Source organism: Electrona antarctica (genome assembly GCF_951216825.1).
Source record: "Electrona antarctica genome assembly, chromosome: 11".
NCBI lineage: Eukaryota > Metazoa > Chordata > Actinopteri > Myctophiformes > Myctophidae > Electrona > Electrona antarctica.
Window position 1 is genome coordinate 43,700,016 of NC_136792.1, and position 25,299 is coordinate 43,725,314.

The 25,299-nt window shown below is 42.2% G+C and overlaps 1 protein-coding gene across 19 annotated transcripts in view; it reads left to right on the plus strand.

Annotated features, from left to right (window-relative positions):
• Window positions 1-24,899, plus strand: part of kirrel3b (kirre like nephrin family adhesion molecule 3b) — a 310,341-nt gene extending 285,442 nt beyond the window's left edge. For 2 of the 19 annotated variants that reach the window (XM_079513465.1, XM_079513479.1), the window contains exons 10-16: window positions 1,141-1,241; window positions 7,259-7,469; window positions 10,787-10,894; window positions 11,489-11,572; window positions 11,953-12,068; window positions 14,228-14,317; window positions 17,835-24,899. In XM_079513465.1, the coding sequence (XP_079369591.1) occupies window positions 1,141-1,241; window positions 7,259-7,469; window positions 10,787-10,894; window positions 11,489-11,572; window positions 11,953-12,068; window positions 14,228-14,317; window positions 17,835-18,305 (1,181 nt within the window). In that variant the 3' untranslated portion in view covers window positions 18,306-24,899. The remainder of the gene's footprint in view (window positions 1-1,140; window positions 1,242-7,258; window positions 7,470-10,786; window positions 10,895-11,488; window positions 11,573-11,952; window positions 12,069-14,227; window positions 14,318-17,834) is intronic. The other 17 variants (XM_079513476.1, XM_079513481.1, XM_079513478.1 and 14 more) reach the window with 12 other exon arrangements.
• Window positions 24,900-25,299: the final 400 nt, after the last annotated feature.

Here is a 25,299-nt window from a genome sequence, read left to right on the forward strand (position 1 = left end):
AATCCAGGTTGTTACAGAAGCACATACCTACTGTACGTGATAACCCACATTTACAGCCTCTGGATTGTGTCTTTAAGGATAGGAAACATGTTTCTATTACAGTATGTTCAGCAGCAGGGGGACCTGATCAATAGCCAAGTGTTAGGTCAAAGCTCACATCTTCTGTGGGCAAATCGAAAGGGGAGAAACAACAATGTCGACGTGCGTTATCTCCCCAGAAATACAGCACACCCCCCACGCCGTCTCTCTCTCTCTCTCTGTCTCTCACACCCACGCCTCTCTCTCTCTCTCTCTCTCTCTCTCTCTCTCTCTCTCTCTCTCTCTCTCTCACACCCACGCCTCTCTCTCTCTCTCTCTCGGCAGTCCTGATTAGGCTCTGAAGACTCTCTCCACTGTGACCCTTATCTCAGCAGGGAGGAAATCAAGCTGGCCATAAATCAAGTATTTTTCTTCCTCCATCCAGAATGAGGTCCCGCGGTTCTGTGTCCATGCCCTTCATTCAGTCCTGCATGGCCTGTCCTTGGCTAGACTGTGCCGAGGGTTGAGATGCGTTTCAATATCAAATCACAATAGAATCCAACCCCGCGAGGTGACCCCAAATTACTGTACACCACAGGCATTCCCACATTGTGAGCGTGGATTCACTCTGGTGAGGGGAGAAGAGGAATGTGGCAAGAAAATCAATGCACTGTGACTGGACTGTGCCGGAGTGACTCGATTAATCCATTGAGACCTGGAACGCATCCATGTCACGTTAGCGTTTAACCACATTAACCATTAACCCATTTTGGGGCGGGAACCCGTTTTGGTGTTTTAAACATTGTTATAATTTAGCTATTGAAAAATAGCAGATCTACAAGCTCATAGCGCGCCACCGAGTGGCGCGCTATGAACTTGTAGGTCTGCTATTTTTGAAAAATCGTTAAAATGTGCCTCAAATCTTTCCGAAAATTGTCATGATTTAGAAAACTTTTTTTTTTAAATTTCGACGTCAGGCCTGAATGGGTTAAGTATAGGCATTGTTACATGCATGGCCTTCGAGCTGAAGGCGATTTTGATGAATCATTTTTGCAGTGACATCCGGGGCAGCTACTCATGGGTGACGTGTGTGTGCTCTTCTGCCTTCTCTCTCCCTCCCAGGGCCTCCAATCATCTCCAGTACCCAGACCCAACAGGCGTTACATGGCGAGAAGGGACAGATCAAATGTTTCATCCGGAGCACCCCGCCCCCAGACCGCATTGTGAGTAATTGACCTATTTCATCTTCAATGCCATTATCTCCATGCACTGTTGGTGTAAGTAGGTTATTTTGAAATGATTGTTGCTTCAAAAAGAAATATCATCAACTGGTATTTCATGGCTCTGTGGCACCTGAGCGGTGCAAATTAGACGGCTAATGACCATCTCACAATACTAGATTTGATTGATGTACAGTATCTGTTCAATGGGACCAATCAGGCCTTTGTATAAGGATAATGCCTGACAGCTAGTCCCGCTGCCCTATTAGCTATTGAATAAACTATCTTAAAACATGTGCAATATGAGCAAGAGAAAATCTGTTTAATGAACATAACATTCCCCATCATTTGTTTTCTGTATGAATAGGGGGCGCATGAAGCATTGCGGACTTAGGCCCTTAATTTCTCATTTAATGCATGCTTATGCTCTGTTAGCACAGATCCCATTAAGATTTATGGGCCTTTGATAAACAGCCAACGCTGTGAGTCTCCTCTTCATGCTATTATTAATTGTGAGTTTGTGTGTGTGAGAGTTTGTATGTGTGTGTGTGTGCGTGCGTGCCTGTGTGTGTGTGCATTTGTTACTGCCACGCACTGTCATCTGAAGTGTTTTTTTTTTTTTCCCCGCTGAACATAAAGTAGCTGCATTATTAATATCCGGTTGATTTGATGGGCGAGACTGTAGGAGTAATGGCTACTGGGCCCTGAATATTAATTCTGGATTCCTCTCTGTTTATTCTTCACGTATTGAAAGTGTCAGCGAATGAAGTTCTCTTTGTTGTTTGTGTTTGTTTGTCTTGTCCTAGCTGTGTAAACAAGCATCAGCTGACAACAGTGGAAATAGACATACACATGTGGACACTGCATTTCTTAGCTATACTTGCAGAACCATCGTTGCACATGTTGGTACATGTGTTTGGTCTGATGTACTAGCAGAACCATCGTTGCACATGTTGGTACATGTGTTTGGTCTGATGTACTAGCAGAACCATCGTTGCACATGTTGGTACATGTGTTTGGTCTGATGTACTAGCAGAACCATCGTTGCACATGTTGGTACATGTGTTTGGTCTGATGTACTAGCAGAACCATCGTTGCACATGTTGGTACATGTGTTTGGTCTGATGTACTAGCAGAACCATCGTTGCACATGTTGGTACATGTGTTTGGTCTGATGTACTAGCAGTCCGACAGGCATTAGTACGACACCCTACCCAAAACCTAACCTCACAGGAAGCCATGGGTTAGTTTTAACCTGCCACGCATGTCTGGAGCCACAGGTTAGTTGTAACCGGCCACAAGTTAAGGTGGCCTTACACTAGCCGATAATCGGTCATTTTTGACGCTCGGGGGGTGCCCGACCGCTCAAAGCGCGATCGGGATCGGCCCGAACAACATCAAGAATGTTTGATATTTGCTCTGCCCCACTCCGATTATCCTGTAGTGTGTGGTGCTATCAGATTTCAGATTGAAAAAAATCGGCTAGTGTAAGGCCACCTTTAGTTGTAACCGGCCACGCATGTCGGTAGCGACGGTGTTGTCGGACTAATGCCTGTCGGACTATTAGTGTCTAACCAACGTATGCACCCCGTTTTACTTTGGCGTCATGCCCAAAAGGAATTGTTTGGAAAAACCAGCAAGTGTTGCCGTCATATGAGCTGTTAGAAATGACAAAACAATGATATGGGGAAATGCGTTGTTGAAAAATGCATATCACATATCAGGGTGTTGGTCAAGGAGAGAATACAACCAGCACACAATGATAAATGATAATACATAATGCATCATGTATTATCATTTATCATTGTGTGCGGGTTGTACTGTGATATTATCACAGTCAAATGACAAATAAAACAATAGGCCTACATACATTTTTTAACATGATTAGTCAAATCTAACTAGATTCACATAACCAGCTATATTTCCTAGTGGAAAAATAAAACAGTTTACGAGAAGTGATGGATGGGGAAAGTCCTCATTCATGCCTTTTGGAGAGTATAGTGTCCTATTTATAAACCCGAAAGGATCTGTACTATATCAACAGTCTGCTAATGTCTCCTCCCCATCTGGGGCATTTTCCATGTTCAATCCCCTGACATTGTGGGGATGCCACACTGTGTCATGGCCGACATAAAAAAAGCATGGCGACTGGGGCTCCTGGGGTCTTCGTTACGAATATTGCACTTCAGAGATGCATGTTTTAAGCGCACGATTAGTTTTACCAACATACCCTAAACCACATGGGTATATTTGAGACAGGGTTGGTGTACGTTTAGTGGCTCAGGTAATGATGTCCTTGAACTTGAAACATTTGCCCATGAGATGGTGCGTGAAAGTTTGGCTTAGAAGTGAAGTTAGGCTGTGCAGAGCTAGCATGCCTTTCACGTATCAGGGGTCTAGTCTAGGAAAGATCCTGGTTTTTGGGGAGGAGACCTGATTTTACTACCATCTGTATGTTGTTAGGAGGCTGTATCTTTTACTGCACATCTCTGGGCATGTCTTTAAACATAGTGGCCAGTTTAGCCACTGTACTGCCAGCCTCTCTTGCAGCTTTAAACATAGTGGCCAGTTTAGCCACTGTAATGCCAGCCTCTCTTGCAGCGGGGCCTACTAACTAGTCGTCAGTAGGCCCCGACGCAGGCTAGTCAGCGGCTGCCTCCGAGGCTTCGTACACACATACACAACAAATGTTTGGTCCCATGGTCACATGGTTTGACCAAACATTTTTGTTTGATGAGGGGGGAGCAATCAGCAATCAGCAATCAAACACAAAGGTTTGATCAAACCATGTGACTCCCATTGGAAAAGCGTGGCCCAAAAAAACAAAAAAACGACCAAACATTGCTTGATTGGTGTTTGGTACGTGTGAATGAGGCCCGACACGACAGCACACACAGGGGTCGTTAGAGATGCTGTACCGTGTAGACCAGTGGTTTCCAAATGTTTTAGCCCGTGACTCAAAAGAGAATTTGGTTTTTATTTTATTTCTTCCCAAAATGACTGGGGGGGAAAAAATCATTGAATTTGTTTTTAATTCATGAAAATCTTTTTTTGGGAATGTTTTTTGAAAATGTTTTGAAATAATAATAATTAAAAACAAAGCGGTTCCGAGTCTCCCAAGTTAACGCACTGTTTGGGAAACAGTGGTGTAGAGACTGTAGGCCCTCATCTTTTGTTGTGCTCCTGAATCTGTCCCATGATTCTTGTCTACACTCTGCATGGCCTCCTTTCTTAAATCGATTTTTCAAAAATAGCAGATCTACAAGTTCATAGCGCGCCACTCGGTGGCGCGCTATGAGCTTGTAGATCTGCTATTTTTCAATAGCTAAAGCATAACATAATGCTAACACCAAAAGGGGTTCCCGCCCAAAATGGGTTAAATGCATATCCTGGTGGTCCACTTGTTTGTTGTTGTCTCTGAACATCTGTATTGGCTGATGGATGGGGAGCCTACATTTTAGATGAAATTGGTGAAAGCTATGCTCTCTCTTCATGGTATTACTGTCTGCGGGTTTCTATCATTTCGAAACCTACGGAGACCCTAAGGGGACATAGTAGTGGGTAGATTTTTTTCAGGTGAAAAAAAATGGATGTGAAGATATAGACAAAGTCGACTTTGACATTTTTGTATTTGTAAAATATCTTCACACCCGTTTTTTTGGTATTTTTTCACCTGAAAAAAATCTACCCACCCTGAAAAAATATCTTCACACCCTTTTTTTCCACCTGAAAAAAATATACCCACTATAGGTCCCCCTAGGGTCTCCGTAGAAACCCATGTCACAACTCCCTGCTTATCGAGGGCTTGGAGTGCAAATGAGGGCAACGCTCGCATGACTGAAGTAAAATATGGTATAAGTAGCCTATGCTTAAATTCATATTTAGAAAATGTTTCAGGTTTCAGATCAAAAAATCTGAGATGATGGAATGATGATGGTCATTGAACGGGAACCTTCTGAAAGTTTCATGGGCAAAGATAATCAACTTAAAAATCTAAAAAATAGGTCAAAATGACCTCAGTCATGCGAGTGTTTTGAAATTCGCATAATTTTATAGGACAGCTTTCCATTGATTGTAATTATTTCAATAAAAACAACATTTAAACAATCCTATACTTTAATACAAATTAGACTTCAATGAATGTTTTAAAAATAACCGAATGTTGTTTTTAAATCAATTATTACAATCAATGAAAAGCTGTCCTGTAAAATTCTGAAAATGGCTCTTACGCCCTTTGTGCTCCAAGCCCTCGATATTATAAGGATGTTGAGTTGATTTCGTGTCATCCTTTCTCAACAAATTCACTGTGACCATATCAAGGTCATCGTGAGTTCTAAAACGCATTGCAAGTACCGGCATTCACAACATCAATACACTTTTGTAGGTCTTGTTTGGTGCCATCCCACAGTAGCGCCGCTACAGCTTAATATGGGTCAGGGAGGGGTTATTGGGATTTAAGGTCCTATTCAAATAGGACCTTAAATAAACCAGCATAATTCACAGACATCTGACTCCTTATGACAGTTGCCCCGTATCTGAAGATACAGTATGTAGTCCATCTCAAACTAATTCAGCTAACTCCCTGATACAGTGTGTAATCAGTGAGGACCCGGGCTGGGGGTCATGCGTATTGAGATAATGATGTGTGAGTGCAGGTGTATAAGTGGCCATGATCACTTCTCCCTTGATATTCCCCATATCTTTCAGGGTGTTGTCTTTGGAATGGAGGTGACGTGGTTTGAGAAAACATAATGTGCATGGAAATGATCCCTGTTAGGGACCCTATACATAGTGTGTTGAGGCATTGGACAGTTGTGATTCAGAGTTTTAGGTTTAGTTGTTGTTACAGTAAACTAATATACTGTTAACCCATTTAGACCTGAGTTAAAAACATTCACTTTGAAAGAATATATATTCAAAGATTTGCGCCACATTTTTACGATATTTCAAAAATAGCAGATCTACAAGCTCATAGCGCGCCACCGAGTGGCGCGCTATGAGCTTGTAGATCTGCTATTTTGCAATAGCTAGATCAATAAAGAACAGATATGCACATTAATGCTAGATAAAGAAAAGGTTGTTTTTCGTCTTTAAAAGAGCACACAATGCCCTGTTCATGTCATAGAGTAGTATAACTTCAAAGTCAAACACAGCTGTACTTTTGTACAGCAATAATTATTGGGAGTGAAACCCCTAAACCTACAGTAGAACAAATGCACTAGTAAGACTGTGGCATTGTGTAATTATACCTTTCACAGCCAGACGGAAGGTTGGAGGGTTATTAATTAGTTATTCTCCTTTGCCATGTGTTAACTAAGGCTGAAAGGTTAGTAAAAACAATGCAAGAATTATGTGGCCATTCAAAGAGACCAGAAGGTGCTTATGCTAGAAGGACAGATGTTGACCATTACCACAGCGCCTTGTTCAGTAGACTACTGCGCATACTTATCTCTCTCTCTCTCTCTTTTTAAATGATAATCCTCCTCCGTGGTGCACGTTCGGGCCGCGGTGTCGACCCGACGCTGAAAAATAAGCCCTCCTCTTGCAAACTTACAGATTTCCCATTACCAACTGTTGTTGTGCCACAAAACATTTTTCAATACATGTTCGTATTACTAGATACTAGATTCGAGGGCAGATATAGAGGTGTAGTGCTGCACGATTCTTGCTCAAATGTGAATCTCGATTTTCCTCCACAAGAATTGAGATCACGATTCTCACACGATTGTCATTGTCATTTATTATAAAAAACAAACAAAAACAAGAGTAACTAAAATGAATTGGAACTAGTGCTGCACGATTCTTCACAAAATGAGATTGCATAGGTGTCTGAATCTAGATCTTAATAATTTGTTCGATTAGTTGTGCGGTTGTGTACACGCATTCATGGTCATGAGCGAGACCTAATGACATTGCTACGTCGGAGAGGGCCGTAAGTGGCTGAGGGGCAAAAGTTTCTCTTTTTGTTACAAATGTCGCTCTTCATCGTGCTTCTCGATCCACTCTTCCTCTTACTGTAGGCCTGGTCGTGGAAGGAGACGGTGTTAGAGTCGGGCACGTCGGGCCGCTACACCGTGGAGACGGTCAGCACAGAGGAGGGGGTCATCTCCACGCTGACCATGAGCAACATCGTCCCGGCCGACTTCCAGACCATCTACAACTGCACCGCCTGGAACAGCTTCGGCTCCGACACCGAGATCATACGGCTCAAGGAACAAGGTGGGAGCCAAGGTTCGACAGATTCCACCTTTCCTCTTTCTTCTTCCAAGATGCCACATGAGTGTGATGGGGATGACAAGTATCATTCAGACGCATATAGGCGGATGGGGAAACGATGCCATACATACTGTAACTGCTGCACACTACAGTATTAACCCATTTTGACCTGAGATCAGATTCTAAAAATGTCTTCTACATCCTGACAGTTTTCTGAAAAAGCTATGTTTCTATGTCAGTCGTTCTTCGATTTTTCAAAAATAGCAGACCTACAAGCTCGTAGCGCGCCACTCGGTGGCGCGCTACGAGCTTGTAGATCTGCTATTTTTCAATAGCTAAAGCATAACATAATGCTAACACCAAAAGGCGTTCCCGCCCAAAATGGGTTAAGATATACCTAGGCACTGAAAATCATATAGGTATATAATTTAGATTGTTCATTTAAGTACCATTAAGTAATCTGAATATTTATAGAATTTAAAGATGTCTACATACAGTACATTCAAAAAACAAGTACAGTCCAGTAAAACAAATGTAAAGTAAAACAAAAATAATGAAACATTCATGGCAGCATATTGCTGTAAATGTAACGTCAATGAATTTAATTAACGTCTCCCGTTAAGATAAAGTGCATCCTAAAAGAAGCAATTTGAACTGGTGGCCGTGGCTAAATTGAGAACACTCTATATATACACACCATAGCCACAGCGCATGAAAGCAGAACTCGCTCACTGTGCCCCATGTCTGTGCCAGCGTCTCATTATAAACAAGCCTTTATTTGTTTTGTAATGCTTCATAAATGAATACATTTATTGTAACTCGTTTTGCTTTTTCAGTAGGGGAAGGCTTTGTTTTGCAATCCACTAATTCCAAATGATAAATTATAAGCTGCTTATATGAAAGTGACATTGATCAATGAAGACATTAAATAGGCTTTAATGGCATGGGGAAGAGCACTCAGCTTTGTTGCGTTTGTTTTAAGTGCGAAAAGGTCATTAACACGGGCCAGTGAGTCAGGTCTTCATTATAGTGCTCTTCGAGGCAGGACCAGCATATAGATGAATATGGCTTCACAGTGCACACACACACACACGCACGCACGCACATTACACGCACCCACGCATGCATGCACGCTCACGCACACGAATGCGTTGGCCCCCAATGCACACATGCACGTAAACACAAGACACACTCTTTGGCTGTATTTAGTACTCAATGAAAATAAAAACCTCTTAGCCATATGCTTTTATTAGGCCAAATGAGTGTGTAAATTAAAAGTTATTGGACAGTAGGATAATGAGATATCTGTTCGCCTGCAATGGGACACAAAAGGCTTACTAATGAAGTTTCTACCGAGTTTGTTGGTTTGTTTTATTTAAATACCACGTTCTGTAAAGCATTTTGTGACCAACCTGTTTTTAAGTGCCTGATAAATGAATTCGTCTGGACTTGATTTGACTTGAGTGGGAGTAGATGGGGGGGGGGGGGGGGGGGGAACGGTAATAAGCTCTCAGAGTTTTAAACAAAGAGCACTGTTTTAGTCAACCTCCGAAGAAACTCTGCATAAGTACATGAGGGGCCACCATATCAAAACACTCTCCCAGAAGGCAAATTAGAAACTAAATGAGAAGTGTTTTGCGTATTTCCCCGTTGTCTGTGTAAGCGTGCTGTATATGCATATGAGAAAAACAAAAAGCAAAGGAAACAGAAGCGGACTGAATGACCGTGGAGAGATCATTAGTAGGGTCTGCCTCTCTAGTATAATATACTCATAAGTCTACTAAAATCATGAGCCTGATATAGCGTATGTCAAATTTCTATAATACAGGAAATACAGGGAACAATCCTACTATAAATGTGCCACGTCTCTGTCTGTCTGCGTGCGTGTGTGTTTGGTTGTAATGCACGTAACTCGACAACCGTTTGCCCCACCGACTTCACATTCGACACACGCGTTCCAGACCGCCACAGGGAGTGCAGTGCCCGGTATCGAGTCGGTCGGACCCACGGTTCTCCAGAACCACCACAAAAGGCTCTGGTCAGGCTCTGCCAGTGGGCCTAATCAGCCTAAATCCCCTCCCTTCATCCCCAATATCCAGCCTCTGCCTCAGCCAATTGATTGTCATGGCAACCCCACACCTGACAATTGATTAGCCTACTTAACCATTCCACTTTTCACAGTCAGTCAGTTTGCCCTCTTCACACACAGACAGACAGTTAAAACGGGTGCTATGACAAGTTGACAACTGGTATTGGCCGCATTTCCCGTACAGATTTCTTACGCATCTTCTTCATCTTCAAAGTTCTACGCACGCGCAGTGAAGCATGACGCCTGTGAACATAGACATTAATAGCCGCATTTTCCTAAATGTGCGTGTCACGGGTAATCAAATAATTCTAAAAGAAATATAAAACATATGGCAAGATGGCTGAAATTCTCATAGATGATGCTAAAAATATTAATTTAATTACGACATTTTTATATTTAAAAAGGCTTTAGGAAAAACGGGGTTGCTTCTAAATTCATTCATGCAGGAGGCCTTATGACACGTAAGGCTGTGCTCTATCTAGGTATTCTATGTCTATCTTGTCGTGTTTGATGGCGTTTCCCAAAAAAGGACATGGTGTCTGATTCGCTGCCCATGCAGCCAATTAGGCAGCAGAAAGGCTTCTGTTTGCGGCCTAGAGGGCTGCAAACAGAAGCCTAGAGCCCTATGCGCGTGCGTAGAACTTTGAAGATGAAGAAGATGCGTAAGAAATCTGTACGGGAAACGCGGCCATTATTAGGTTCCCAAGTTGCATCGTTCTCAAGTAGACCGGTGGCCGACGGGCACGTACAGGTCTAGTCTTAACAAATACAAAAATAAATAGTGGTGAACAAAAACAAAACTTCAAGGTCAAAATAATTTACAAAGTCTACACAATACCTACAAATATGTTTTTCCTACATGTCTAGGTCTAGCTTTAGAGCAATATAAAGACAAATATTTTCAGTTAGGCTACAGTTACTTTCAATAAAGAGCAGAGCAAGCAATGAGATATACCAGATTTTGACTTAGTTGCACGCGGGTGCCACACACCAAAAACTGCCAATCTACAAGCTCACAACGTGCTGCAGCGCAACATGCTGTGAGCTTGTAGATCAGCTATTTTTTGTCTGTGACACCCACACACAACTAAGAATAATTCCATTGATATGCTCTTCAGTGGAGGACAGGTAGGCCAACGATCTGCAGGTCTGCATTTTTAGGGACCATCCTTAAAAATATATTTTTAAAGCATGAATTAGTTGGAATCTAAGGGTGTTATGGATGTTGTTGTCTCCTCTGCAGAGTCCCTGCCGGTGGCAGTGATCATCGGCGTAGCGGTGGGAGCATTCGTGGCATTCATCGTGCTCATGGGAACAGTTGGAGCATTCTGCTGCACGCGCTCCCAGAGAAGTATGTCTCCCGCTCGATACTTCCATCCCATGCTAGGCAAAGTCAAAACATCACACTCAGCCACACAGCAAAAAAAATATATATATTTATATCTCTATATCCTATAGAGTCATAGTAAAAAGTGGGACATCTTTCAAGGCAGCAGCTGTACTGCATCTGTATTTTTCATATATATATATATATATATATATATATATATATATATATAGTTGCAGCCTAGTACAGTTGCAGCCTTGAAAGATGTCCCACTTTTTACTATGACTCTATAGAATGTATCTTTTGGAAGTTACAAGGAATAGTCTATTACTAGCATGCTTGCTCAGAGACACGTTGACATTCTGTAGCTTCATGCCACATACTGTAGATGTATTTGTCTGTAGTGTTGGAGCAGGATACTGTAGATACAAGATAAACGTCCGACTAATAAAATGGCCACCATTGTACTTCAACCTTCTGTTCTGACTGTCATCCATCCATGATGTAACTGAATAACTCACTATACAGTGCAGCCTGAACTGAACTGTGTTCAACAACAACAACCAAACTCTGTGCTATGCCGGTCCCCTCAGCATGTCTATTGTCTGTATACCACAGAAGACGCACACCTGGTTATGCCCTCACTGCCCGTCTCCATCTGTGCTCACCAGAGAGAACTTGCAAGCAAAATTAAGACAGAAAGTAAGACTTTGTTATATTGTATGCCAGTACAATGAGCAATGTCCCAGAACAGATAGAGCCACGGTGCAAGGCTGTGTTGAAATTGCATGTGTATGCAGGGAAAACAATTATGAAACCTACAGAAATCCGATTTGCAGAATACGAAAATAATTCACAATGCTTTCTCTTGTTTTGTTTTTTGTTTGTTTTTGTTTTTTTCGTGCAGGTGGGTGTGGGGTGGGGGAGGGAGGTCTCATAGAAACCAAACCATCTGGATAAATAAATTACTGATGTAGTACTGCGAAATCTATTGTGGGAAAATCATGGTATCAACAAAATACACGGACAAGGACATTGAGCCAGAGTACTGAATCGTGCATTGTTCCGTGTGTCTCCCCCAGATCTAAAAGGAGTTGCGTCGGCAAAAAATGACATCCGAGTGGAGATTGTGCACAAAGACCACAATGCAGCGCGGGAGAATGAAGAGCACGCCTCCATGAAGCAACTGATGGTGAGTGTGAGTGTCGCACCATACTATTTGCACATCCTACTTCTCACAAAACTGCTCAAGTTACAAAACTACCCAACTATTGTTTTTCTTTTAATACTGTCTGCGAAATCATGAATGCTTATTAGTCCTATCTTACATGGTTGGCTTTAATAGTGGTTTCCTAGTGAGTATAACACCTCCTTATGAATAATGGAAAAGGACAAAAGGTAGGATATGTCAAATTAACATCTAAGACGTTTTTTCCACAAACCTATAAAAAGAAATGAAGTGCATAGGAGAGGGTTTAAAGAAATAAAGATACACTTGCACACTGAATACACTTGCATTTACAACATGTATGGTACTATTGCATAACCGGAGGGTCATGTGTGTTCCCAATGGGCAATCACTCCCAACAGGCATCAGCCTAGGCCTAGATAATTTCATCCCTCGCCTCGCCGTTGTTTCTAATTAAAAGCCCTCTAGCATTTGGTACAAGGTCTAGCCATATACTAGGTTTTGACCTCGTCTCCCACACACACATAAATCTTTTTTTGGAGATCTCTGTGGATAAGAGCGTCTGCTAAATGCCTGCAGTAAATTGTAATTGTAAGTGGTGTGACTTCCATATACTGTACCGAGGGCAGAACTAAGTTACAGCAAAGGGACTGATGTTTATATATATATAATAATACATAATGGGACTGTGTGTTGCTGCAGGGGAAATATCACACCATCATCAGAACTTTGTAAAAAAAAAAAAAAAAAGTAATTGAGAAAACATTCATGAATACGTTTTAAACAGTTTGTGTTTGTGTTTTAATAACCTCCCACACACGCCCTAACCAAGTTATATTCTGCATTAGTTTTGCTATGGTCTCCCACACCCCAGTAAGCAGTAACAGTGTTGCTTTTGTACAAATTAGAAAGAATTGTTCAGGCTCATTACAGCTGCACGATGCGGTTGTCAGGTCACCAAGCAACAACTAATGACAGATTACTTTTCAAGAACACCTGCTTGCATTATCTTTAACTTTATTGCACATTTCTGTCTTCCATTCACATGTACTATACTGTAGTGTATACACAGTATCCAACGCTACAGAGGCTGGGTCACATAGGGCTACAAAGGGAATATCCTAGCTGGCCTATGATGACTAACTAGTGGTGACTAAAGGTTGTGCCGAGGTACATTGTGTGCCATGTGGCAAGTCCAGGTGTGCCTTGGGATTTTGTGACAACCAGTATTATATTTGTATTCTAATATTTGTCTTTTACATTTTTTTATCAAAATGATACCTTTTGACCTGACTATATAGCCTAGTTCAGTGGTTCCCATAGTGGGGTCCGGGGACCCCCATGGGGTCCTTGAGGGAGTTCCAGGGGGTACCCAGCTAAATGATAGTTTGGAAGTTTGGAACCAAATGGACCCTTATGGGTCTGTAACTCTGAGAGTGTACAAATGGAACCAAATGGATACCCGTTAGGGTCCATTTGGTTCCATTTGTACACTCTCAGAGTTAAATTAACTTTGATTTTACAATATAAATTAGATTCCCAGAGATAGAAATGCCATTAAATGGGGGTCCGTAGATTAATGCATGTCAAACTGGGGGGCCTTGAAATGAAAATGGTTGAGAATCACTGCTAGTCTGCTAGAGCCGTAAAGATCTTCTCTTATGGGGGTCCCTGGGTTACATTTTCAAATGGGGGTCCGTGGGCTAATTAGTGTCAATTTGGGGGTCCTTTACATGAAAAAGTTTGGGAACCACTGGCCTAGTTCATGCTTTGTGTGCCAAGAACAGCCGAGGATAGCAGACCTAGGGGGCTCCATTTTCGTCACCGCTAAACCCCTTATCCCTAAACGTCTTTGCCTGTTTTACTATTTTGCAAAACATTTTTGAATAGTTAAAATGGCCAGTCTACAAGCTCACAACGTGTCAATGTAGATTGGCTAGTTGAACTATTCAAAAATGTTTTTCAAAATAGTAAAAAAAAGGCAAAGAAGTTTAGGGATAAGGAGTTTAGCGGTGACGAAAATGGAGCCACTACTGTACACACAGACGGTACGTGTTGTGAGCTTGTTGGTCGGCTATTCTCGGCACTCGACGAAGTATGAATCAAATACGCTGAGGAACTACACCAACTACATGTGTGACCTTTCTTTTCTTTTCTCAATTTCCAAGCAGGTGGAACGAGGAGAATTCCAGCAGGAGTCCGTTCTGAAGCAGTTGGAGGTCTTACAAGAAGAAGAGAAGGAGTATCAACACATCAAGGTAAGCACGGGGATCAATTACTGTGGTTATTGAAGGTCCTACACTCAGGGACCATTGGACCAATATCGTTTTAATACATTAATCCCGTTGCTTCCACCATGAAGCCAAGGTTAGAAAAAATAATCCAATTAGTGCTCTAATTTGATTAATTAGGCCATCGTCAAAGGTGGGGCAGGGCAGGGAAAAACAGGTTGTTTGGCTCTGAGATTTGCTCATAGAATATAGTTTACTATAAATCTTCTCTCAAAACCTTAATAGAAAGGAATTATTAATGTGCTATCTTTAAATAGCTTGGAAAGGGGGCAAGACTAGACTGAAACAAAAAACCTACATGGGCTCTTTTAACAATGCTATTTTTAGAAACGTCCTGTCTGTATTTTTCTTGGAAACAGTTACCCTGCAATATATATAATAATAATAATAATAAAGCTTTATTTATATAGCACCTTTCAAGAACAAGGTCACAAAGTGCTCAACAACAAAGGAAACACAATAAAGAACACAATAATAATAGCAAAACATTGGATAACAGAAAGTGAAAAATACATAGGAAAATACGTAACATTCACAACTATAAAGGATTAAAAGCAGCTTTATAAAAATGGGTCTTCAGGAGTGATTTAAAACGTGGAACCGAGTCGGCAATTCTGATTTCCAGGGGCAGGGCATTCCACAGTAAGGGTGCACGGACTGCAAAGGCCCGGTCGCCTATAGTTTTTTTTTTTTTAACCAGTTTTTATTGTAAGTAGAGCCTTGCCTGAGGATCTCAGCTCGCGGGCAGGCTCATAGGGGTCGAGTAGGTCCGAGATGTAGGCCGGAGCAAGGCCGGTCGTGGCCTTGAATGTAAAGAGTATATATAGGCCTATATATATATATATATCTTTTTTTTTTACTGCATTTAAAAAAAACTGCACAATTTAAATTTCAAGTATATCGAAATGGAAACTCAACATATCGTATCGTTTAAGTCTGTATCGTATCGTATCGTTTTGAAATGCAAATAATCATTATCGACTCGTTTTGAAATCAATTGTATCAATACTTAGCACAAAAAGAAAAATGGGGGTTTAATTACTTTTCCATGCAATATCGCTACACTTGGTCTATGATTGAATGTGTGTGTTCATGTCAAGGTACTGGTTTGTCCATATGCATTCAAGTATAATGTCTATGTATATCACTGCGTTTACTTTATATCCATAATAATAAATGTTTCCCTTAAAAAACCTGCTCTATCCACATGTTTCACACAGATGTCACGTTTTTGAATTGATTTTAAATCATTGAATCATATCGCATCGCCAGAATTAACCAATATCGTCCATGTATCGTATCGTCATAATTAACCAATATCGTCCATGTATCGTATCGTCAACCATGTATCATGATATGTATCGTATCGCTGTTAAAATCGTTACACCCCACATACTTTTTTTCTCTCTCTCCATATCCATTATTATTACTACTTTAAATAAACATGACTAGGCATGTGGTGAAAGGCATCATTACAATATGCTTGCAAATGTGTCAGTCTACTGTCCTCTAAGAAGCGCCCCTCACACCCCGGGTCTTTGCCACGTAGCTCAGCGGCGGTGGCTCAGGGGTAGAGTGCCTGGATGGTAACCGTAAGGTTGCCAGTTCGAACCCGGGCTCCCCCAGAGTTACTGTCGAAGTGTCCTTGAGCAAGACACTGAACCCCTAATTGCTCCCGATGTGCTAGTTGGTGCCTTGCATGGTTTCCGCTGCCATCGGTGTATGAATGTGTGTGTGAATGGGTGAATGTAATGCACAATCTCTGTAAAGCGCCTTGGATAAAGGTGCTATATAAATGCACCATTTACCATTTACCATTTACCACGTACAGTAAATGCCTCAATTATTACCGAGTTCTACCCAGTATCACACTATAGGCACAGTTTCCCCCACCTCGACCTGGCATTAAATACAAAGAGGATGTTGAAATCTCAAAAACATTTACATTGGATTTCAGCTATACTGTCCAAGCGATTACGTACATTAAATGGTCCATTCAGATTCTCTGAAGCATGCCACAGCCTACATCCAATGACTAAGGAGGAGTAGATCTTGTCCTATTTATTTATGCCATTGTCCAAATGAATGTTCCCGATGGCCTCCCTCAAGTATTCCCTACATTGTCTCTGTCTGTGCACTGTTCCCACTGGCGCTGGCTTTTCTGATCCTGGTTGATGATGTGCATGGGATGAGAGCACAAGGGACCGAGCAGGAGATAAAGGCCAGGCACAAACAGTCTCTCTCCCTGACAGCTGATAATGATGAGACTAACAAGGACTCTCAGGTTGTCGTGGGCTGTGTCATTTCCACCATGATTAGCATTTTCCTCTGTGGGGATTTGGCATTGTGCTCAACTCTTAACATTCGGTATCCATTCACGGGCGCACGCACGCACGGGCGCACGCACGCACGGGCGCACGCACGCACGGGCGCACGCACGCACGCACGGGCGCACGCACGCACGGGCGCACGCACGCACGGGCGCACGCACGCACGGGCGCACGCACGCACAGGCGCACGCACGCACGGGCGCGCGGGCGCACGCACGTACGCACGCACGCACGCACACACACACACACACACACACACACACACACAAACAGACTCCACACAGACTCCACACAGAAACACACACTCTTGCAGCCAGACATTTTTAGTAATGGCACAGTGCCTGGAGCCCAACAGCTACACACACCGTGCAGGGCAGACATGGCCTCAGAAGTCATTTCTGTGCATACTGTACATGAAGAAACATTTTTCTTTTTTAAATATATTTCTGTTTTGGGTCCAATTAAGAGCCGGCATTTGAGTGAACTTATTTGCAGAGACACGCTGGTTGCCAAACTGTGAATCATCAACACGCACTTAATTGGATGGTTTTTGGATGGACTGCAACAGTCGGGCCAGTCCTATAAAGGTGACTGATTTGAGTTTGTCAAAGATTCTGACTGAGTCTTCTGACTGTCAATCAGTCAAGTGTTTAAAAAATGATTCTGCGTGAATGGTGTTCAATTACGTCATCAGAGGCCGTTTACAGTGGCTCCACAGTCTTCAATTATGCCCGCAGGGATTCTTCAAATATGTCCTCAGCGTCCTCCTCATAAGTGATTTAAATTAAAAGCCCTCTAGCGTTTCTCCTTGGACGTGACATTCCTCCTTTCTTATTTATTCCACAATTTGAATGGTAATTAATGCCAGCTTGACCTTGGCGCATGTTAAGCTATAGGAGAAGAAAAAATACATTCAAGTAGGGGTGTCCCGATCCCATTCCGATCATTTGATTTTGAGTACTTGCCGATATAGATTTTTCCCGATCCGATATTTATATTTTCACACAACACTTATGCCACAATAATCCAAATTCAAAAATGCAAAAATGTCAAAAATATCCCTCCTGTGGAAAAACGGGATCCCAATCACAATGCAAATGTCTACTCCAGAGATACCACATGATTCAATCGCTTTGTCTTTTTCCTCTCAACAGGACCCCACCAATGGCTACTACAGCGTCAACACCTTCAAGGAGCACCACACCCCGACCATGAGTGCCAACAGCCAGGCGACGGAGGCCAGGAACCCGGCCAGCACCAGCAGCACGCTGGGCAAGCAGCGGGTGCCCACGGGCATGTCCTTCACCAACATCTACTCCACGCTGGGCACGGGCCCTAACCGCCTGTACGACTATGGCCAGCGCTTTGTGCTGGGCATGGGCAGCAGCTCCATCGAGCTGTGCGAGCGCGAGTTCCAGCGCGGCTCGCTGAGCGACTCCAGCTCCTTCATCGACACGCAGTGCGACAGCAGCGCCAGCAGCTACAGCAAGCAGGACGGATATGTGCAGTTCGACAAGGACAGCAAGGCATCCGCCGCCTCCTCCTCCTCCCACTACTCCCAGTCGTCGTCACAGAACTCTGACCTCACCAGGCCCCTCCAGAAGCGCATGCAGACCCACGTCTGATGGACGCCCCGCACGCCGGCCCGCCGCAGCCATCTCAAAACGGAGCGGTCCACGGGGGTCACTCACGAGGGACATGGAAGTAAACCAGCCGGGGGGGGGCAGCTGGAACTGTGAAAGGGAGATTGCGGGGCTCCTGTGAGCTCATTAAAGAAATAAAAAATAATGAAAAGGGAGGGCGTACTGTTTACAATAGGTTGCCGTTTCTTGCGGGACCCGTGGAAACGCAGCAGCTGGCTGGTTTTAATTCGCCATTGAGACTTTTTAGAATTCCCTGACGTGTGGATCAAGAAGCCTTATATATTTCTCATCATGGTCAACTCAATTACCAACTCCCTTTTTTTGTGCCACAGAGGTTCTTGGCCTGCCCCTACACAGAGAGAAATCAAGGGTGGAATGTCAAGAGTCAAGACATGTTGCTTGAAGGGCCAAGACAATTCCAGAAGGCTGGAGTACCACTAAAAGATCATGTGTACGACAATCAGCTCATCTGGCAAAAAGATCTTTATTTGCCCTCTTGTTGATTGCCCTTCACACTTGACACTTGTTTTGAGTGTCGAGGCAATCTAGCAGTTGTGCGAGCCAATATCCTGCTGCTCTCGTCATATCTAGGACAACGGTGAATGTGCACGTGTGGTACAGTAGCTGTTTGAAGTTTATTTCTTCCGCCCACTTTTCAGTCCATCTTTCACCCCCCCAAACACACGACGCTGGTGTTGATCTTGGCTTACAGAACCTTGCCCCTCCTGTGTAGCTGGGGGAAACCTCTCTACATGTACCCAAAGACTTGCCAAAACACTTGTTAAATGACGGCAGTTTGGTCCCCCTCCCCGGTGGCATCTGGGCCTGTGCACTAAACAGAGAAGTTTGGGGGGGGGGAGGGTATTCTTTAATCTTGACACAAAGCCCCGAGTCATCCTTTGACAGTCCGTCCACGTTAGAGGAGTATCAGTGTACGGCACATCTCAATTCTGTTCTGCCGTCATATTTTTCAGCATTATTTGATGTCATTCTTACTGAAGACTGATTGAAAAATGAGTATCTCATTTTTTCCTTACAGCTCGATCTCCTTTAGCCTTCAAGGAAACATATTCAGAAACTGTGTCAAGACTGACGAAGTGTAAAACGTGTGACCTCCACGTTTTAATGAAAAGCCGCCAACTCTATGTGGCACTGTTGCACGCACGCACAGGAGGGCGCCGTGCCAATTCCACGGGGGAGGACGACGACCTCTGACGCACGTCGTAGAACCCGTAAAAAACAATTCTTTCTGAACCATACTTGCAGAGCATCGGCCGGCCATGTCTGGGAGATGTTCCGTTTTTGTTGAACAAGATGTATTAACTTTGGTGTTTATTCAAGTCGCTTCATTGTGTGGCTTCCCCATCGCTGTTGTCAGTATCACTGTTTACACTGGAGCTTCTGTGTATACTTGACTGTAGTCCTGCTGCTCGCCATGGGACACGATTAGCAAACTATGAAAGTGTATTTGGTTCTAGTTGTTTTTGTTAATTATTTTCTTTGCCATCATTCACCGTTCCTTTGATTGGTTGTGGGGGCCAGCTGGTGGCACGTTTCGCATTTAACCCATTCAGGCCTGACGTCGAAATTTAAAAAAAAAAGTTTTCTAAATCATGACAATTTTCGGAAAGATTTGAGGCACATTTTAACGATTTTTCAAAAATAGCAGACCTACAAGTTCATAGCGCGCCACTCGGTGGCGCGCTATGAGCTTGTAGATCTGCTATTTTTCAGGGGTTCCCGCCCCAAAATGGGTTAATGGTTAATGTGGTTAAACGCTAACGTGACATGGATGCGTTCCAGGTCTCAATGGATTAAAAACGTCACATTGAAGTGATTTTCCATTCTTGTACAGTGCGTGACACACCTGAGATTGCATACATTTGAATCATTAATGCAGTATGTACTGTATTTATTTTACTGATTTATTTTTACATCTGAGATTGGATACATTTGAATCATTAATGCGGTATGTGTACTGTATTTATTTTACTGAAGAGACACAGAAACAAACAGAAGTTGTAGGAACGGCACACTTGTAACGACACAGAATAACACCTTAGATGTGCTTTTTGTTGGAACGCTGTGCTTAGCTTGTTGCTAATTACCTGCCATATAATGAATATGCGTTGTGAGCCTCTCTACTAGATCTGCTATTTCCGCAATTTATTTTATATTTAATATTTTCAAAAAGCATTGAACATTTTTGAAACATGCCCAAGGGACGCTATGGTTAATGCTATATAGGTGCTGCAGATATGGACTAAAAAGGGGTAAAAACTTTCTAGGATTTTGCCAGAGCGCTACACACAAGCTCAAGGTAGATTTGGACATACAGTTGGAGGCCATCGATGTTGTCCTTTTCTTTTTGCTGAGGTTTGCGTGATCTGCGCAAAAGGACAGTTAACCCATTTTGGGCGGGAACCCCTTTTGGTGTTTTAAACATTGTTATAATTTAGCTATTGAAAAATAGCAGATCTACAAGCTCATAGCGCGCCACCGAGTGGCGCGCTACGAGCTTGTAGGTCTGCTATTTTTGAAAAATCGTGAAAATATTTATTTCAGAAAACTGGAGGATTTAGAAGGATTTTTTTTTTTTAATTTTGAGGTCAGGCCTAAATGGGTCAAATGATAAGGGACAAGATCGGTGGCACCCAACTGTACACACTATTCAGATGTACTGTATAATTAAGCAACCTAGACAATGTTAGCACTGCCTGGCATGATGGGAGACCAATGTCTGGAGCCTATTATCGTTGCCCGATGTTGTGTAGAACCATCCTAGGCAATAAGAGAAGGTCACCACCACCTAAGGCCTTTATTATTTATGTCTGCGACCCATCAAATATTACATCACAATGGTACATGGCATTGTTTGTTTGTTTTTTCAACCTATAAAAGCAATTCAAATCTCAACGTTGCTTTCAAGGTCTGGGCCAGTCATGCTTTATAGAATAAGCTTGATCAGTTATTTGATCAAGCTTTCGGAGGCTACAGGGCAGCGCTGGGCGAAACGGCAGCATAAAGCAGTAAAGCAGTACATCAGACAATGACTCGCGCATGCAATCATGACATCATGTCTAGTTTTGTCAAATCTAAGGCATTCAATTCACAATACAATCTGGGTTAAATTGACAAAGGATTTGTTTTACTGTGTAGCTAGCCGCAACCGCAGTCTCTTTTGCTCAGTAGCTGATCCGATTAGATAATGTCTTATTTCAGTATCTTCCGCTGTACTGCGCTAAAATGGGATGACGAGCAGCTGAAACTTGCTGAAACAATATTATGGAAAAAAAATAACAATGAAGCTGCACAGCGTTTCTCAACAAAAGCAAGTTGTTGCTGTAAGCACTTTACATATGATTATGTTTGAATGGGGTTTTTTCCACATGAGTGGCAGTGTGGTTTGGACTGTAATTTTACAAATGGATTGGCGCCCTACAGTTTAAGACAAAAAGCTCTGTCTCAACGCTGATAATCCAGCTTGGCACTTAGCACACTGTATATAAATCTCTAATGCTGCCTCTCTCTCTCTATATATCATTTTGTGCTGTATTTTTCTTTCTCAGTCAGTTTTCACTGTATTAGGGTAAAACAAATCCCTGTGGCATCAACATTGTACAGGCAGACAATAATTTTCCTTCTGTTATTCTCTCTCTCTCTCTCTCTCTCTCTCTCTCTCTCTCTCTCTGGCTCTCTCTCTCTCTCTCTCTCTCTCTCTCTCTCTCTCTCTCTCTCTCTCTCTCTCTCTCTCTCTCTCTCTCTCTCTCTCTCTCTCTCTAACATACATATCTCAAACAAGCTTTTTTCCCCCCAATTTTTTTAAGAAATTAGTAATTCATGCGAACAGTTTTCTCTAGCACATTGTACGTCACTCTCACTCTCAAAACATCCAATGTTCATTTTCAGGCCATATTTCTTACATTACACTGAGGATTTTACTGTGCACAGACACACCTAATGTGTCTGTACACATTAGGTGTGGTTCTGTAATAGCAGGAATGGGATGTGCTTAAATCTTTTTTTGGATCAAATCAAATTAATTTAATGGGCGGTACGTGATATTTGTTTTGTTTTTGATACATATATATAAAAAATAAGTGTTCAATAGCTCTATATTCACATAGTAATCAGAGTAATTAGTGTTTCTTCAGTAACGGGGATCTCCCCGTAGTTCTCCCCTGCTCTTTAGCAAACAAGAAAATACAGTATATTTTCAGGTCGGGATATACTAATTCCATCCAATCAATCAGAATAAATGTGGACATTTTGGACCTGGAACACTATAAAATTGAAGCTGATGGAATGGGTTCTCTGTTCTCTCTCCTGATTGGATGAAATTGGAGACCTATAATTTGCTGTGTGCTAAACAGCTGGAGACTATAGGGGACCCCATGTTGCTGAACAAACACTATAGAAACAAATGCTAGCCTACAATATAGAGTTTTAACCTTTTAAACGAAAAGAATATCAATTATAGCACTTTTAATTGACATTGTTTATCCCCTTGTTGGCTTTATGGAGCTGGCTCAGCCTCCTGCTGAACAAACGGCAATTGAGAGATGCAGTTCCATTTCAGTCTGCTAACAGTATAATGAATACAAATGGTAACTAGTTGCCTTAACTCTCAAGAAAGGTTGTGCGGACAGGCTACAGATGGAAAAAGGCAGGCAAAAGAAGAAAAAACAACTGACTAAAACATTGTTATGCTGCTTTTGAGCAGTGTAAACAAATACAAATAAATAAAGTGTGCCTATGTCTGCAATTTTCTGCTCATCACCTTCACTATCCATTCATTAATTTTTCATTCCGATCCTCCCCCAGACAGATAAATATGATCTCAATCTGCAGTGTCTAGAACACATTATGATGTTATTTAGTATGCTCATATTGCATAATCATATAATGGTATCCAAACTGTCAATTCTGACCAGATAGTGGATATAAAGAAGAAAACAAAATGCACACTGTCATCGTTATCCTCCAGAAAATAAACAAGATAAATATCTGCCTCCATCCCTTTACACAGAACCTGGGCTCTTATATAGTCTTATAGCCCCTCTTCCTATCAAATGCAGCTCGTACACGGTGACCGTACATATGCTGTAAACGAAATCCCCCCCCCCCCCCCCCCACACAGAAAACAGATACATAATTGATGTTTGGGTTGTCAGGCCCAAAGAAACCCCCTCCTATTCATTCTAACTGCTACAGTGGGGCATCTGTGTACCAACGGGGGTACCAGCACCATGCCAGTCACATAGGGATTAGTTTGTGGATTCATCAAAGCCCAATGCGGGAGGGAAGCAGTCTGCCCTGCTCACCTGAGGACGTCTCTCCGGCATGGTACCAGCTGCTCCTATTTGCCTGGCTGGAAGCGCTGCAATGTTGGCCCATGCCAAACTGACGAATAAACACAACAACAACTGTACAATTACACAAGGTTACCGGCCTTCTACGATAGCAAACAAGAGAGAACCCATTTCATTGTGCTAGGGGTAAGCATAGTCAATAATCAAGATATTATAAAAACTTGGGCAGTTGGGTAACACCCTGTCTTACTAGTTATAATCCATCGCACACTGTTGTGTCGCTTGACAAATATAACTTATTTTCAAGCTAAAAACTGGTGGAATTGTTATCTTGAAGAGAAATGTATTGTCGGTAAGCAACCCTGGAGTAGACTATTCTTACCCGGGCTGAGCGAATCGGGTAATCGTCCTCAGACATTGGTCGGTAGTTATTTTGTAATCATTTTCTGTACCCACTGGCTATAGTGCATCTGTGATTTTGTGCGCTCTGCAAAACTCTTTTGCTTGGTTGGAATATAAACAAAAAAATAATAATGTATCATGCCAAACATTTAACACTGTCAATATTTTTACTCATGCCTGCAAAGGGTGGTTTACACGATGAATGCAAAGTCTCCCTCATTGTATGATATTTTTTATTGCTCATGATGGAAGTTGCCAACTCAAACGTTAATAGGAATTGATCACAATAACCCTTTGATTACTGTGTAAATGCTTTCCAGCCCTCTCTCACTTTTCTTTTCGATAAATCAATATCTCGTTAGTACTTTAACGACGTGCTACAGTATGGAAAAAGCAGACTTGGTTCAAATTGTGTTCGCAAATAATTCTTTGTGTGTAGACTGCAGTGTTGAATGTCTGTCATGCATTTGGTAGGTAAACATCAATTTAATGTACTTTTTTTCACTAAGAACTTACATGACACTTTGTTAAATGTACAACTGGTTTGAACATAATTTATTTACTTTAAAGTGGTTAAAAACAAAGAATTATTTGAAAATAACTTGAGTCTTGAAAAAGGGGTACTTAAATTACATGCACATTTCTAAAGTTGGTATAAATAGTGAACCATAAGCATACTTTCAGTATAATGTAAAGACCATTATGTAAATTGAACCGGGTAAACCACTATTTTCAGGCAGTGGCCCTCTGTATCTAAGGAAAAAAAAGTAAGAAAAAAAAAAAGTTGTATTTTACCTGTACTGGTCTGTGAATCTATGATGCTCTTGCTCTGTATATTTGGAGAATAAAAACAAATGTTTGAGTTTGTGTTTCACGTATTTATCGGCTCTTTCCGAGAAGAGTGTGTGGGTTTGTTTGACACACAGAGTGAAGAAAGGCCAAATACCTTGTTGGAAGTTGGAACTTGGAAGCACTTTACATTACTGCAAAAAGCATCATTTGCCCAGAGGTAGAACCATTGAAAATACACTAGAGGGGCAGAGGGCGAAAGTAAGAGACGGGCAAACACAGAGAGAGCTACTGTGGGCAAATTCCAAAGACTCTTTTCTCTTAACACATATTTAACAAGGCCAGCTGACTAAGAATGCGTTCTTATTTAGAATGGCCTTGGGGGCTACTTTTAGGGGAGTCAGTTATACATTTTCACACTCTCACACCGCAGAGCTCCCCAGGACTTTCACAGTGTTAAATTGTTGGCCGAG